The 15,718-nt window shown below is 32.5% G+C and overlaps 1 protein-coding gene across 1 annotated transcript in view; it reads right to left on the bottom strand.

The window, feature by feature from the left end:
* LOC129975647 (uncharacterized) overlaps positions 1–15,718 on the bottom strand; it is a 39,904-nt gene that overhangs the window by 11,771 nt on the left and 12,415 nt on the right. The window contains exons 2-4 of the mRNA XM_056088745.1: positions 12,720–12,836; positions 6,050–6,178; positions 4,884–5,112 (exon numbers count right to left, since the gene is read on the bottom strand). Coding sequence (XP_055944720.1) covers positions 4,884–5,112; positions 6,050–6,178; positions 12,720–12,836 — 475 coding nt within the window. The remainder of the gene's footprint in view (positions 1–4,883; positions 5,113–6,049; positions 6,179–12,719; positions 12,837–15,718) is intronic.

Raw genomic sequence — 15,718 nt, 5'->3', positions numbered from 1 at the left:
TGTCAGGTGAATTTGGAGGCCAAGACAAGATTTGAAAGTCACTGAAATGTTCCTCGAACCACTTCCTGACGATTCGATTGTTATGACATGGTACATTTTCCTGTTGGTAAACGCCATCCCTCTCTTGAAATACTATTGTCACGAATGGGTGAACCTGATCTGCAACGATGTTCACGTAGCGCACAGACGTCAGGGATTGTTTAATGCGGATTATGAGCCCTAATGTGTTCCATGAACACATTGATCACACCATAATACCCCCACTACTGGCTTGTCTCCATCCAACTGTGCATTTGGGAGCCAGGGTTTCCTTTGAAAATCGACTTATTGGCATATGCCCATCGATGTGATGGATCAGAAAACGTGATTTCGTCGGATCATGCAACCTTCTTCCATTATTTTAATGTTCAATTCCGATGTTGTTTAGCCCATTGCAGACGTAGCTGTTGGTGACGTGCCATTACTGCAGGAACATGCATCAGCCTCCGGCTGCGTAGGCGCATGCCCAGCAATAAACACTACAAAATGCGTTGGGAAACACTGTCTGGGTTGTCACTGTTGTATGTGGAGGTGATTTCGGCTGTTGTAGCCGTTTGGTCACGCCGAACAATGCGTAGCCATCTCCGCTCTCCTCTGAAATCAATGTGGCCGACGCTATGCTGACCGAAAACTTGTCGTTTCACCATCGATACACCACTTTTTCGATATGTTCTTTGAAGATCATCTGTCTTGGGAAAAAGAAGTCAATTACCTTAGACTGATCTTAGTTAATAAACTTACTTTTAAAAGACATATCAACAATAGGAAAAAGAAGTTTTGGGCTAAAGTTCACCTCATTATCTCACTCATTGCAAGAAGTTCCCCTCTACCACTGAAGAATAAAATGTTATTTTATAAACAAATTCTAAGACCGATCCTTACTTATTCTGCACAAATTCAGGGACTCGCTGCTAAAACAAAAGGAAACAAAATTCAAGTTTTACAAAATAAAATACTTCGTATCATTATCAATGCTTCTTGGTTATCCAGAATGATATTTTACACAGAGATCTTAAAACTCCAAAGCTCTCGATACTTCATGAAAGAACTTTCAAGAAAATCTTTTAATCAACTGAAAATTCATGAAAATCCCACAATCAAGGAAAAAGTTAACTATGCCCACTGCAATGGAAAATAGGCCTTTCCTTACTCTACTACTAAATGGACTTTGCCACTTGAACCTCCGTAGCTTCTTCCGAAATTTAAACAGCATCGAAAGAACTGCTTCAATTTTCATTTTAAGAGCTTTCAACCAATATTTTTTCTACTCAACAGACGCACCAATGGTATATTAATTCTGTTTTACCTCTGCTACTTATTACTTCAAACTGAGTAGAAGTGCCTAGTCAATATGGCTTTTCATGCGTCTAATTCAACGATGAAACGTAAATAGAGTAATTGAATGTATAATGTAAACATCTAATCTAAATATTAAAAAAATATGATTGATTGAAGAAAATAAAGCACGTATCATATAAGTGATAGTTTATTTATGTTGACTGGTTAGTTCAGGATGCTGTAAATAACTTATTGCTACGTGATGGTGCAACTAAGGTATTGCCGGTGTTGCACATAGCAGGTTCATAGATGGGCGTTGATGAAAGGGCTCTTGTAAAAAGGAGCAGAGTAAAATTATATTAAAAAAATGGCATAAGTTTTGAAAATTTTATAAAAATTATTTTATGTTTTTTTTCATATTATTAAGTAAGTAAAGCCAGTTCGAAGATGATGATACTAATAATCTCATTTTCATCTGGTAATTTTGTGATAGATTCAACACATCGCATCTACTTAATTCTCAAATTATATGACGAATTATTCAAGTTATAGTATGATAAATTTGAATGTTTTGCAATACAGCGGATATCCCATCAGCAATATCGTGCATAAATAAATAAAAATCTTCATATGTGGATTTTTAAAAATGTAAATAGCTTTTATAGGAAAGATTTTTACAAAATATGGCATATAAAAATATAAGAGAAATTAAATTATATCATATTATAAAATCAAATATGTGTTCCATCCTGTTTATCTACTTATCCGTAAAATGCGAACTTGATAATTCAAAAACCTAGTTCTATAAGGATTAAAGTAACGTATCGTAGATCCTCATAATTCCATACTCGTCTCAAATGTTCTACCGAAGCTTTCAAAGCACTGCCTTTCTTTAGATCTGCCCATTCCTGAATGAATGATCATTAAAACTAGGCGCAGCTTGCGAGTTGGGACTAAGGATTTGCAGCATTTCGAACTTTTCTCAGTTCATGACTTTCTTTTCATAATTTTAGCAGATTCGTGACCGAAAGGAAAGTGAATTTGAGATTAAATTTCAATTTATTTCATCTCGGGATGCCAGTTTATACTAAGAGAAGATCTACGGCAAAGAGACGCGTCCTTTTACCTCTCGACACAAGATCAAAGGGGCAAAACTTTTTTCCCCTTCAGTGATTTTGCTAAGAAATTCTGATATGGATTTCATTGACACGTGTCGATTACTAAAAAAGAAATCATATGTGGCTTTGAAAGGAACTTGAAGATGTTAGGAATGTTTATCCTTTTGCTCTGAGTGTGGGAAATTCCAAATTTGGTGATTTTTAGAGAGTGTGTTAGAAATAATTAAATAAAAAAGTGGGATTTGGATCAGGAAATAAGAGAATAAATTAATTACAACTTAAATTAAATTCAGAAATACCATTGCACAGACACATTTACATTGCAAATACACAATAAGAGGACTGCGTTGATGCTTTTGTCGCCAGAGGAAAAGAAGCGAAAGAAAACCAAGGTTACTTGTGAACATTTTCCGTATCTACTGTATTTTCAGAACTAGCTAGCCTTTCCCAGTTTTTGAGTGTGGTGAATTTCTTTTATTGCGGTTCCTTCTGCCTGGATATGCCCATTAACAAAGTACCACATTTTCTCAATAAAACTTTTAATTGAAAAAAAAACTGAAGATGATATAGCATTCAGTAAAAGAGAAGCTAAATTTTACAAGTTTTATCAATGCAGGAAATTTTCCCACGAGATGAAATTTGTAAAAATGGAAATCTGCAATCGCAAATTTCAATTTATCATGCGAGAACATTATTATTATTTTAAGTCATTGTTTGTCTTAATTAATTTAAGTCATTAATCAATTTAAACAGGTTTGAAGCATCATATGACTATCTGATTATGCATACGACGATATTTATAAAAGCGATTTGGTTTTTTTCATCTCAAAATCAGTTGAAGTCCAAAAGGTTTCTTGAGGCCAGAATTTTTTTTTTTGGCAAAAAATCTGCTTTAAACTAGTTTGGAATGATTGCGTGACTATTTTATTACGCAATTGTTAATTTTTAGAAAAGCGATGTTCCCCCCCCCCCCCCCCCTTAACATCTCACAATAGTTCGAGCACAAAAAAGTTTTTTTACCAGCAAGGAAAATAGGAAATGAAAAAAAAATATATATATATATATATAAAATAAGCATTATTTTATGTGAAGCAGAATGCAGTTTCGAAGACAGTGAAGAGACTTTCTATTTCGTGACGTCGTTTTATTTCATCTTCGAGAAGCAGGCATTATGCACAAGCAAGAGCGACGGGCAACACACAACACAGAACGATACAGTAAGAAATTTGGGAAAAGCTCTTCAACATTTTATCCCTGGTCTTATCTAACAAGAGATCTTGATAGGGAAAATATTTCTCCATAATGCTTATATGTAATGAGATTTCGATAGGGATTTTCACTACACGCGTCGAAGAGGCAGGGGAAACACAGGGATCTTTTAAAAAAGAATGTGTTTATTAGACATTTTTCTATCCCTTCATGCGGAGTGTGGGAAAGTTAGGCTTTTAGCCGATTCAGCAATTTTACAAAGCTTCTCTTGAATTAATTAATAAGTGAAAGTAGAATTGGATCACGAAATATGAGAATACTTTAGAATGAAGTTACTATGGGCTAAATTAAAATAAAACCTTAGAAATTAATTAAATTGAAATTAGCGTTTAGAATATCATTACACATACACACACACACACATGCGTGTGTGTGCGTAATCATATAATTTTGGAATCAGAAGGCAGGTTCGAAGATCGAGAAGACACTTTGCATTTGCGTCGTTTTAATCCCTCCATGGTAAGCATGATTTATTTACAAGTATGCATCCGCTCGTACTGCATTACAAGAGCAGAAGAGCGTAAAAGGAGGGAGAAATAAATTATCCCTGTATTATATCACATGAGCTATTGACAGGGAAAATATTTTTTCACAGAAAATATTTTTTCACAGTGCTTATATACTATTAAGTTTCTAATAGAGATTTCTCCACATGTCAATTCTGATAAGGGAAACACAGGGATTTCTTTAAAAGAGCACATTTTTAATATTTTTCTATCCCTTCACGCGGAGCATCAAAGTTTAATGTAACCCAGTTCCCCTGACAACGACTATGATTCGGCATGTCTACTGCCTCTATACTCTAATGCCAAGTTAGGGTGGAACAAAGTATAGTAAATATAACACCATACAATTTTCCTTTTTTAAAACAACACCTTACAATTCTTCTTCAACACTATACAATTTTTCGTGGCATCCAAAAAATACGATAATTGCTAAAATTTTGATTATAAACTTTTGAAAAATCTTCCAATTTTATAGTTTCAAGCGTTATATTTTTCATTCCTGAAAATAAACTTGAAATCGTGTTCATCTGCGCTTGCGTATGAGTACATTTATCCGCTGAAGTAGCTAAAGCAATGAAATTTGGTATTCGGTTCTTTTCTCTAAAATTGTAACCTTGTATCAACTTTTAAATCAAATCCATGAGAAGGAAAAGAAGAAACAAAGTTTTCTTACTTTGTAAAACGATGAAGGAATTGTATAATGAGTTCGTAACGAATTTCATCGTCCCTATAATTCGTAGAATTAAAAGTGGACTCGTCCGCCAACTGCAAAGCGACGGCTATTCGATGAATCTGAGGACCCCATTTGCTGGTGCTGGGACTCCTTTTTCTTTTCTGCAAAAACCATGTCTTTAATCTTGTTTTGGCGGCAGCAACGCCTGGTATTTTCATCACATCATTCCCTGTAAAAAGTAGAAATTTACTTGTAAAGAGTGCAATATTTTTGTTTGTTATTTTTAATGCACTCAATTAAAGAACGAAAATAAAGATAAAATCTGGTTAAAAACTGTTTAATTTAAAGAAATCTTATAAAGGTATTTATTATACTTAGATTTTTTTTTTTTTTTTGTAGAGGACTGGGCTTTTATAAAGACGTCGAAGGTAGCTGCGAGTATATTACCTTTCTAAAATTCGTATTTCTGGATCTTCAATGTTACTGAACACAACAAGATAAAATGTTTTACCCTTTTAATAAAGACGGCAGGAAATTTGCGCAAAGAAATACTTGAATTAGATGTGTGAAGAGCCTTAGTGCCTAGGCACTTCTACTCAGTCTGAGGTAGTTGGAGGCAGAGGGAAAAACAAGTAATGTACCATTGGCGCTTACGTTCAATAAAAAAAAATTATTGCTGTAAAGCGTTTAAGCTTGAAGCAGTTGTTTAGATACAATTTAAATTTCGGAAGAAGCAATGGAGGTTTAAGTTGCAAACTCCATTTAGTAGTAGAATAAAGAAAGGCGTATTTTCCATTGTAGTGGATATAGTTAATTTGTTTCTTGATTGAGGGATTTCTCTGACCCTTAAAAAGGGCCGCAATGGCCTGGTGTTAAGGTTTCAGGTTCAGGTTCAGGTTCGGGACCCGATTCCATCAATGAGCCGCCATGGAAGTTATGAGAGGGTGGTAACATCTCAGGTGTCGTTCTAGTCATATTTCGAGGTCCGTCCCAAAATAGTTCTAGTATTACTTTAAAACGGGTCGTTAATATAACTAAAACCCGGTCCTTGAAAAATGCCAAATAGGGCTAATCATGTATTTAATTACCCGGCTAAAATATTTAATAACAAGATAGTTTTAAGAAAAGATTTAATTTTAGTAACAATATGTGAAGAGGAAGCTTACCGCAGTTTATTTCTTCAGACACGCCCCTGCAGTCCGTGGTTCCATCGCACATCCAGTGTTCCGGGATGCACCTCAGCATATCGGGGCAACGGACCCAATTAGAAGGACAGGAAGTTTGAGAATCTATAGCTATTCACACGAAGTAAGAATTTTGATCAATAAATAAAAGTTTTATTTATCACTCAAATCTGTGCAAACTTAGTGCCAATTTTATGATTGAAGCGAAATTTCCTTTTTGATTGATCGCGTTCTATTTATTCTGAAACGAATGCTGCCTCAGCTAAATTCTCTCCCTTTTTTTTTTTTTTTTTAGTATTTCATTTTCCTTGGCAGAGTTCTAACAAAAGAATCTATGTGTCTGCTGAAATTCAAAGTATTTCTATAATAACCATATAAATTACAGAAGTATAAATGCAATGATGTTTCTTAATTTAATTCAAACCCTAATTAATTAATTTTAGAATAAAGCAACCCATGTTCTTTTATTCGAAAAATTCTTTATTCTTTTTATTTAATTATTTCTAACAAAGGCACTAAAAAGTTGATGGCCGTCGCATTTCTCATGCTCCAAGCGAAAAAGTAAAAATTCCTAACAACCACGCATTATTTTCAAAGATACCCTAAGATTCCCTTCCCTAAACCACGTCAATCCTTTAGTAAAAGCCCTAAGGAAAAAATTGAAACACTTCACTCTTGTGTTTTGGTGTGAATGGTCCTCTGATCCTATGTTTAAACCATGCTTTTCTTAAAAAAATAAATTGAATTTAAATTTCAAGTATGTCTTATGTCCAGCTTTTCATCTGCAAAATTATATTACATATATATGAAAACTTCATAATATGATATATATTTTAGCAAATGTACAAGATTTGATATATATTTAGCAGATGCGTAGTCAAATAGAAGGCGCTTTTGAAATTTTAAAACTTTGATTTATTTCATCCCGGGAGGCACATTCTGCATACAAAAAACAAGAGATGCGTTCATACAACATCGACAACAAGAGACATCGCAACACAAGAGCAGAAGAGAACAAATTTTTTTCTCTTCTGTGGTTTTTACTATGAGATTTTAAATGGGATTTCTTTGACACGTGTCAAATTTTGTAAAGGAATTTTAGGTATCTTTAAAACTTTCAACACTACTGACGAAGTATCTCGTCTTTCAGATACTTTCAATTAAAGGTTTCTGTGGGTTAAAATTTGTCTCTTATGCCAGTTTAGATAAATTGAACTTTCTGAAACATATATATTCGTCGGTACTGTTGGAAGTGTTAAAACAATATAGTAAGTATTAAGGATTTTCATCCCTTTGCTCGGAGTGTGAGAACCTGCTCAATTCAGCAGTTTTATAGAGCGGCGCATGTCGAATTAATTAAATAAAAAAAGTAGGAATTAGATCAAGAAATAAGAGACCATTTTAGAATGAAGTTAATAAGGCTAAAAGAATATAAAAATTAGGAAATGAATTAGGATTTAAATTAGATTAATATTATATAAATACATTCATATATTGATGAAATAAATCATAATTATAATATTTACTATATAAATATTATAATTTTATATAATTATAATATTTATAAATACCGGGTGAGCAAAAATTCCTTAAAAGCTTTAAAAATTCATACAACCCGGGAAATGAAGCAAAATAATAAACAGTTTGCAGATTTAGCGTTGATAAGTCACAGGATTTTTTAGGTAATAAAAAAAAATTCAAAAAACAGCCGATAGGTGGCTCTGGTATGAACGACTTAGTTGGAAATATGCAAATAAGACAGGCAATTATAAGTACTTACGCTCTTGATTCAGAATCAGTTCTCCGTTGCATGCTATGTGGAAAAAAAAGTTTTGTTGGTGAAGCTGTTTTGCCTGAACCAGGAATTAGCGATTGTTGCACCGCGTAAATTCTGACTTCAGAAAAATGTGAGGAATGGGAAAAGACATTTAACAGTGGCAGGCTTCATAATGCTTGTTCAGTTATTTGAGGGAACTGGATCGCTGGAAGATCGTATAAGGTCTGGAGGATCAAGTCTAATGCAGACACGTTTGGAGCGCGTTGCAGCCGAAATGGAAACATTAGCTTTCGAAACCGCGGCAGGGACTAGTAGTGCACGAGAAGCTGGCAGACGCTTGGGATGACCACCATCCTCGATATGCAACATTCTTCATGGAGTTCTTAATGAGTATCCATACAAATTACAGTCTTCCATGAACTTTTAGCATCGGATACTGTAGAGAGAGAAATATTTGGGAGATGGGCTCTCCCTCCTGGGTCTTTAACATCTTGTGGACAGATGAAGCTCACTTTTCGCTCCATAGAGACGTTAGTACACATAACTGTCGTATCTGGGCGACGTCAAATTCACGAGTGTACGCTGAGAAACCACTGCATTCCCCCAAAGTCACAGTGTGGTGTGGGTTCATAGGTTCTTTCTTCACAGGACCCTTCTTCTTTGAAACACAACAACTGGTAAATGGGTGGAAAACGGTGACAGTAAAGGCTTAGTGTTATTTACCGCTTCTGGGCGAAAAGGTTGTTCCATGTTTGCAAGGAAAATATGCACTTTCTGCTGTTATGTTTATGCAAAATGGAGTAACAAGTCACATTGCTATTCCAGTCAAGGAATTCCTGATACAGACGCTCGGGAAAGAGAGATGTAACAAGTTTCCATGGCCTTCTCTGCACCAGCAGAATTTTGGCTATGAGGAAATTTAAAATCCCGGGTGTATCGATCTCGTCCATCCAATCTGTCGGAATGAATTGAAAGACTCAATACGACGAGAGATATCATGTATACAGTCGGACATGCTGCACTCTGCCGTTTTCTGGATTTGTGACACGCCCATAATGGGTAACCACTTGTGGTGGGGGACATGTTGAACTCATATTGCAATAATAAATGATTTGATAATATTATTTTTGTTATTTGTGTGTCTATTTTTTCACTTATGCACAAAACGCCACCTATCGACTCTTTTTTGAAATAATTTTTTTCCTGCCTAAAAAAAATCCCATGACTTATCGATGCTAAATCTGCAAGCCGTTTTTTATTTTGTTTAACTTTACAGTTTTTATGAATTTTTAAAGTTTTTGCGGACTTTTTGTCCAGCGGGTATATTATAAAAAATGTTTTTATAATAAATATTATTAGAACATTTTATTCATTTTAAGAATTTTACAACAAGACATATAAATACTCATAATTAGACATATAAATATAAATAGACATAAAAATTACTCATAATTAGACATATAAATATAAATACACATATAAATTACTCATAACATAGACATATAATAGACATATAATTTACTCATAAATTTTACCCAGATAATTAATTCCTTTTTTGGAATGGGGGAGGGGGATTGAGATGGAAAGAATATTGCTTTTGTTTTTTATTCAATCGAAGTTTGTCCAGATTCATAACAAAAGAATATGCCTGGCACCGGCTGCCCTTTATTGTTTCTACAAGATTACATTCGATGTTTGCAATAAAATTCGAATAAAGGGCAGCAAAATTTAATTAAGGTCAATTTTAATTAATTTAAAGATAGTTAATTTAATTGTCAAAACCGTCAGTATTTTCAATATTCAAGCTTCCATCTGAGAGTAAACATTGAAATGTTCCAACCTAGAAGTTCATTCATTCATTTGCAATTTATTTCATTTTATTGCGCAGATGAAATTCCAGCAAATCTCGGGTAATATTTAGGGTTTCATTTAGGTAACCTAAATATTAACCTAATATTCGAAAACCTAAATATTAGGGTAATATTTAGGTTTTCGAACTATGAACACACTGCTCAAAAGAATTCGGGATATGATTTCGGACATAAACTACGGATGAGGAAATGTTTTCTCGATTAATTTATTATGTAGAGATGTTTTAAAGTTTGGGAAAACGCAAAGGAACAATGAAAAAGATATAATTAAGCTTTATTTAGGATATTTAGTGTTAAAATAAAAAATGCGCAATTCGTGTATAATATACAAAAAAAAAGTGACTTCTTGAATAGAAATGAGTTTTAACGAGGGGTATGACTTCCCTTGATCAATAAGGGACTGAGGGTATTCTCTATCCCTACCGCAGAAGAGAGCTTTCCAGCCGCTGTATTGTTTCTGGAGGTGATGAGCGACTAGCAACCCTTCTCCCAAGAATGTCGCAAATGTGTTTTATTGGGTTCATATCTGGGGGAATATGAAGGCCAATCCATTCGAAGAACTCCTTCGTCACAAAGGAAATTGTCCGCTAGCTGAGTATGATGTGGCCTTTCGTTATCATCTCCGATTACGCCAGTGTAAAGGACCACATCAGGTCTGAGTATCTTATTCCTATATCGCTGAACCGTTAGGGCTCACTTCTGTTAATGTATAGGTCCGTACGGCCATTGATACAAATACCGACCCATACCATCACTCCGCCTCCATCAAATCGTCTCCACCACTCCGCGCAAAAGTAGGATTATTCCGAATTCCAGGCTCTCTCTATATGAGAATCCGTCAATTGGCAGGTTGTACACTAGTTTTTTTTTCAGTTTTGTTAAAAATGCTGTCGCTTATATAGTTGTTTCACACTGAACTCACAATACCCCTTAATTGTTCTGAGCAGTGTAATAATTTAATTTTCTTTTCTAAACCCACTCTCATTTTTGATATCAAATTGGTGCATTTTAAATAGTTATTTTCAAAACACTTTTATTTTTACTTTAGCTTACACATTGAATCCTTACTTTCAGTACGCTAGTGAAGATATTTGTCTCTGACTTCGCTATTTAAGAATCAATTGAAGGCTTTTTAAGTTTAAAAAAAATTCTGCTTAATGGCCACTTGGGATGAGGCAAGCGTCAATTTCAGGATGTTAAAAAGAAAGAATTGGTTTGTTTTGCTAGTTTTTTTATCTACAATTTCTAAGATAAATCACTTCTACGATGTCTGTAGCAGATAAAATGTGTATGAAGTATATTTTATTCTTTAAAAAACATTAAGCGGCTTTATTAGCAGTTGCAATAAGATTCCAGTAATTTCATTAGAACATTGAAAAAAATAATTCAACACTTCAATCAATTTCATTATGAGAAAATAGATGCCAAATGGCGTATTATGACCATTTTAAAATGGTTGTTTGTTTGAAAATAAATGGTAATGTTTCTTTGATAGGTTATTATTTGCTGTATACAAATTTGTCTGTTTGATCCAAGCTTAAAAATTTTATAAAAAATATGGGGATTTGTTGAGTTTATGCGATTCAAACGATATTACAGTGATGACTTGTATTTATAACTTACATAAACATTCTAGGTTTTATTTGAATAGAAACTTCATTTTTCGAAACTAATAATATGACATTTTCAATTTAAGTCATATTAAAGTCGCACTTTTGAGTCACATTTAAAAAAAATTCCTTTATTATTTGAGTTTCAAATTCAATGAGCATCACCAAATGGTTGGTTTTGGAACTATAAACAACTAAGCACAATTAAACAGTACCGATAAAGTACCGTTCGAGAGTAATTTTAAAATGCAATACAGTTGATTGTTTCTTTTTTTTTTCCTTGGGGGAAAAGAAATACATTTTTTTTTTAACTTTCTATTTCACTTACTTCTTTATTTATCGTATATTTTTAAATGAGCAATTTTTGTATATATATTTATTTGGTGAGTCATGGAAACGGCTCCAACGATCTGGGTCAACTTTTATATTTAGATAACGTTTTGTTTTTTATCTATATAGGTGTCTTTTCTGGGAGGGGGACCCCTCCATTCGCATACAAAATAACCCATTTTTATAGCTAACTCTTAGAGTCCAAGAGATGACATCACCATAGTCAGCAAAGCGTAAACAATAAAATCTTATACTATTTATAATAAAAATCTTATACTTTAATCCAACAATTCTTGTGCGTGTGCGTGTGTGTGGATCAAATTTTATATTTGTATAAGGTTTTGCTTTTTAAATTTATGTATATAGGTGTCTTTTCTGCAAAAACGTGATTTTACACACACACACACACATAAAAAAGAATCCCACATATATTTTTTTTAGAACCTTTTTCTATTTGCTCTCGCGCTGAAAATGTCATATAGTGCTTATGTCATATCTCGAACCCGATTTCACTATGGTAAAACTGTTAATAAGTTAAAAAATATACAAATGATGATAGATAAACTGTAAAATAAATATTATAATATAACAGATTGTTTCAAATAACATGTTACCCTAAGTATTTCGATGATAATGATGATGATTGATATATGATGATTAATGATGATTTGATGATTTTTTTATTTAAATATCTAGTTCATATGCAAGTAAGATTGAAAAATATTCATGTTTAATCCGTATTGATTCGTATTTAGATATATTCTTCGAAACAATGCTATTTTACAAAAAGAAAGAAAAAAGAAAAGGAAAGAGAAATTGCCGAGCTTGGTCTCCCTGGTACTGAATAAAAATAGTACAGCAAAATAGTTCCTATGGCAAAAATGCTTTCAGGATTTCTATTTAATGAAAGCTTTTCTAGCAATTGCAATGTTATCTAATAAGAGAGAAATAAGAAAAAGAATCTGTTTCAAATAATCACATCAAATCCTTTATGTTACAATTAAACAATTAATAGTAACATAAAGAAAGAATGGAGAGGGATTTTGCCAGCAGCTGAAACTTACCACAATAGCGCTCGTCAGAATTATCCCCGCAGTCATCAGCATTATCACAGAACCAATTGCGCTTTATGCATTTTCCATTGAAGCATTTAAAGACTGATGGCGAACAAGGAACGTCGGCTGAAAAAAAAATAGGACAATAAAAAAAACTGCTTATGTTTTTCAATTTAAATGAAAAATCAAATGTCCATTATAAATTTTAATCAATTCATTCAAAATATACGTATTTGCATAGAATCATTGAATTACAATGTTAACAACAAATGTCTAGATAGACCGGATCGAACCAGAGCCTGCTTGATTTGTTTCATTAATCATAAGATTTTTTTTTTCCTATTACGATCCTCAAATTTCATATTTATGTATCTTTTTCGAGAATCTTCTAGAACCACTTTACAAGGAAACTGCAGGAGATCTTTACTATGTAACCCAATCTTTGAATTGTTTCTCTTAACTCGTAACTGGGGACAAGATTTTCCTCGCGCGGCTAGAGACATGGAATAAAAAAAACTCCATATTTACTATTTTTTTTTTTTTTTTTGTCTTTTGTAATCAGCATTGCAATTTATTTTGGAAACAAAATACATTCTGGAAATCATATAGTTACCAAAATTATAAAAAAATATTAATCTTAAAAATGTTAAATGTTATAATATTAAATCTTAGAAAGATGTTATATGAAAAATCTAAACAATATTTGAATGAGGATTTACTTCGTTCAGATATTACGGAATTACACTAATATTAATAGCTGTTAGAATTTGACAAACAAAAAGGAAAAATACATATTTAAAAATATTGTTTATGAATATTTCTTTATTCTTTTGCATCATTTAAATTTAAAAGCAGCAATGTAAAACAGTAGACCCCTAAAGTCGCTTAATTCCACTATATCCAAATTACGCAAATCTGACTTATCTTGATCTCTATATTTTTGCCTAATTGCCGTAAATTTGAGATTTGTATATTTTTCAATCATAAGCAACATGTTGGTCGAGAAAATGTAGGTCCAGGCTTTCTTTTTAGTCAGATATAGCTTTTAAAAATTAGAACGAATTCTAGACAGCTCCAAAACAATATTGTATTGAGACGTCCGGGAATGTGAACTCACTAAAGGTTTTTCGGATCACTTGAGTCTATTTTTTCCCTACCCATAGAAATAATTTCTCATGTCAACCATATCGTTCTTCCTCTTCCGAATTTTCTTCACTTTCTTGTTCACTTTTTTCTTCATGATCTCTTATAATCGTTTCTGCATCTCTAATGTCAGAATCATCTTCCGACATTTCGCATTCTTCAAATCATTGCATTGCAGTTTTATCAAAATCTGGGTCACATGGCCGAATTTTTTTTCTTGGAAGGTCTTAGTTGAGTATTATTCATTTCTTTTTAAACAACAATATGTTATTTTAGACAAAGGAAGCGAAATGTAATGCGAAATACGTAAAAATTAACTGGTGAGTCATATATTTTTTCAATCATAGTTTCAGTGTCGTGGAGGCAATGTCTCCATAGATAAGTAACAACAAAAACTTTGAAAAAAAATAACTCGATTGTACGCACGTGTTCATACTTAGATTTTTGCCAAGATAATATTAAAAGAGCAACTTGAAGGTACTGAGAAGATGACTGTATTCTAGGACAAAAATACCACGTGATAATTAGAGCTAATGAGCAACGCGGAGTCATTTGGACTCCCGTGTTCTGTTACTGGTTAATCTTGCATTTCTATTGGTGATAGAAGTCCAGAACATTTAACCCCTTAACTGTGTTATTTTCTCCGATATCCAATTAGGATTAATTCATTAATTATTTTTGGGTTTACAAATATATTGTCGTAAAGTGAGCTAAGATTCCTTAAAGACTTGAGATATTTATGGATTCTGCGTAATTTATGTATCGGATTATAATGTTTATGAATTACCTAGTATTAACTTATTACTTGAAAAATGTGAGGAATCACTCTAACGTATCACAAATAAAGGATAAAAATATTGGATATTAAGTTATCTTATTTTCCTTTTGAAGATCTGTGTTTTGCATGTTCTCTAGATGATGGTACATCAGTTTCTATTTATATATACATATCCTATTATAAATTATATTATATTAGTATTATTATTATATTATTATATATTATTATATTAGTATTATTATTATATTATTATATATTATTATATTAGTATTATTATTATATTATTATATATTATTATATTAGTTCTTCTGATACCTTCCTACCATTTTGAAAAATTTAAATGCGTCAGAAAACTATTCAAGATGTTTCACTTGTTGATTAAAAAAACTAATTTTTTTATTAAACTACTTATTTTCTTTTTTCATATTGATGATCTCATATTAAAATTTCATTGTATGTATGTGAACAGTGCCCATACTATATTTTCATCAGAATTAAATTGTAAATCTTCCATCATTTCAAATGGTTTTAGCAGAAGACATATTGATGCAGACTTCTTAAAGGAAGTAAGAAATTTAAAAAAATTCTACTTTGCATAAGCACAAAAATCAAGTTTAATGGAGATTTTCAACATCGATTCCCGCCTTCCTAAAATCATCTGATATTATCCATAAAGAACTAAATAAAAACATCCCCCCTTCCACAATAGAAATATGAAGAGATGAAACAGTATTTAGGACTATTTAATTTCCTTCACCAAAGATAACAAATCATACTATTTGAATTTAAATTAAAACATCTCAGATAATAATAAGTAAGACTTGCTTTCACATACATTGGTGGTCAAAATTGTAGATAATTTTGAAAATTTTCTAACTTTGTATGTTTATAGAAAACGTTGTGTTTCACAAAATGCAAAATCTTGTATATCATTTTAAAGAGAATTAAATATTAATTTCAGTACAGAAACAAAATTCAAATATTTGCAATACCAAAGAGTTGAGCGGCAATAATTATCGAAGTACATTAGATACTCATGACTGCAGTGAGTACTTAGTAGGCTAGCTTTTATTTTTTTATTACAGTT

The sequence above is a fragment of the Argiope bruennichi genome, chromosome 7, assembly GCF_947563725.1.
Source record: "Argiope bruennichi chromosome 7, qqArgBrue1.1, whole genome shotgun sequence".
NCBI lineage: Eukaryota > Metazoa > Arthropoda > Arachnida > Araneae > Araneidae > Argiope > Argiope bruennichi.
Note: the sequence above shows the minus strand (reverse complement) of the source record. Positions and strands in the feature narration are given on the sequence as shown.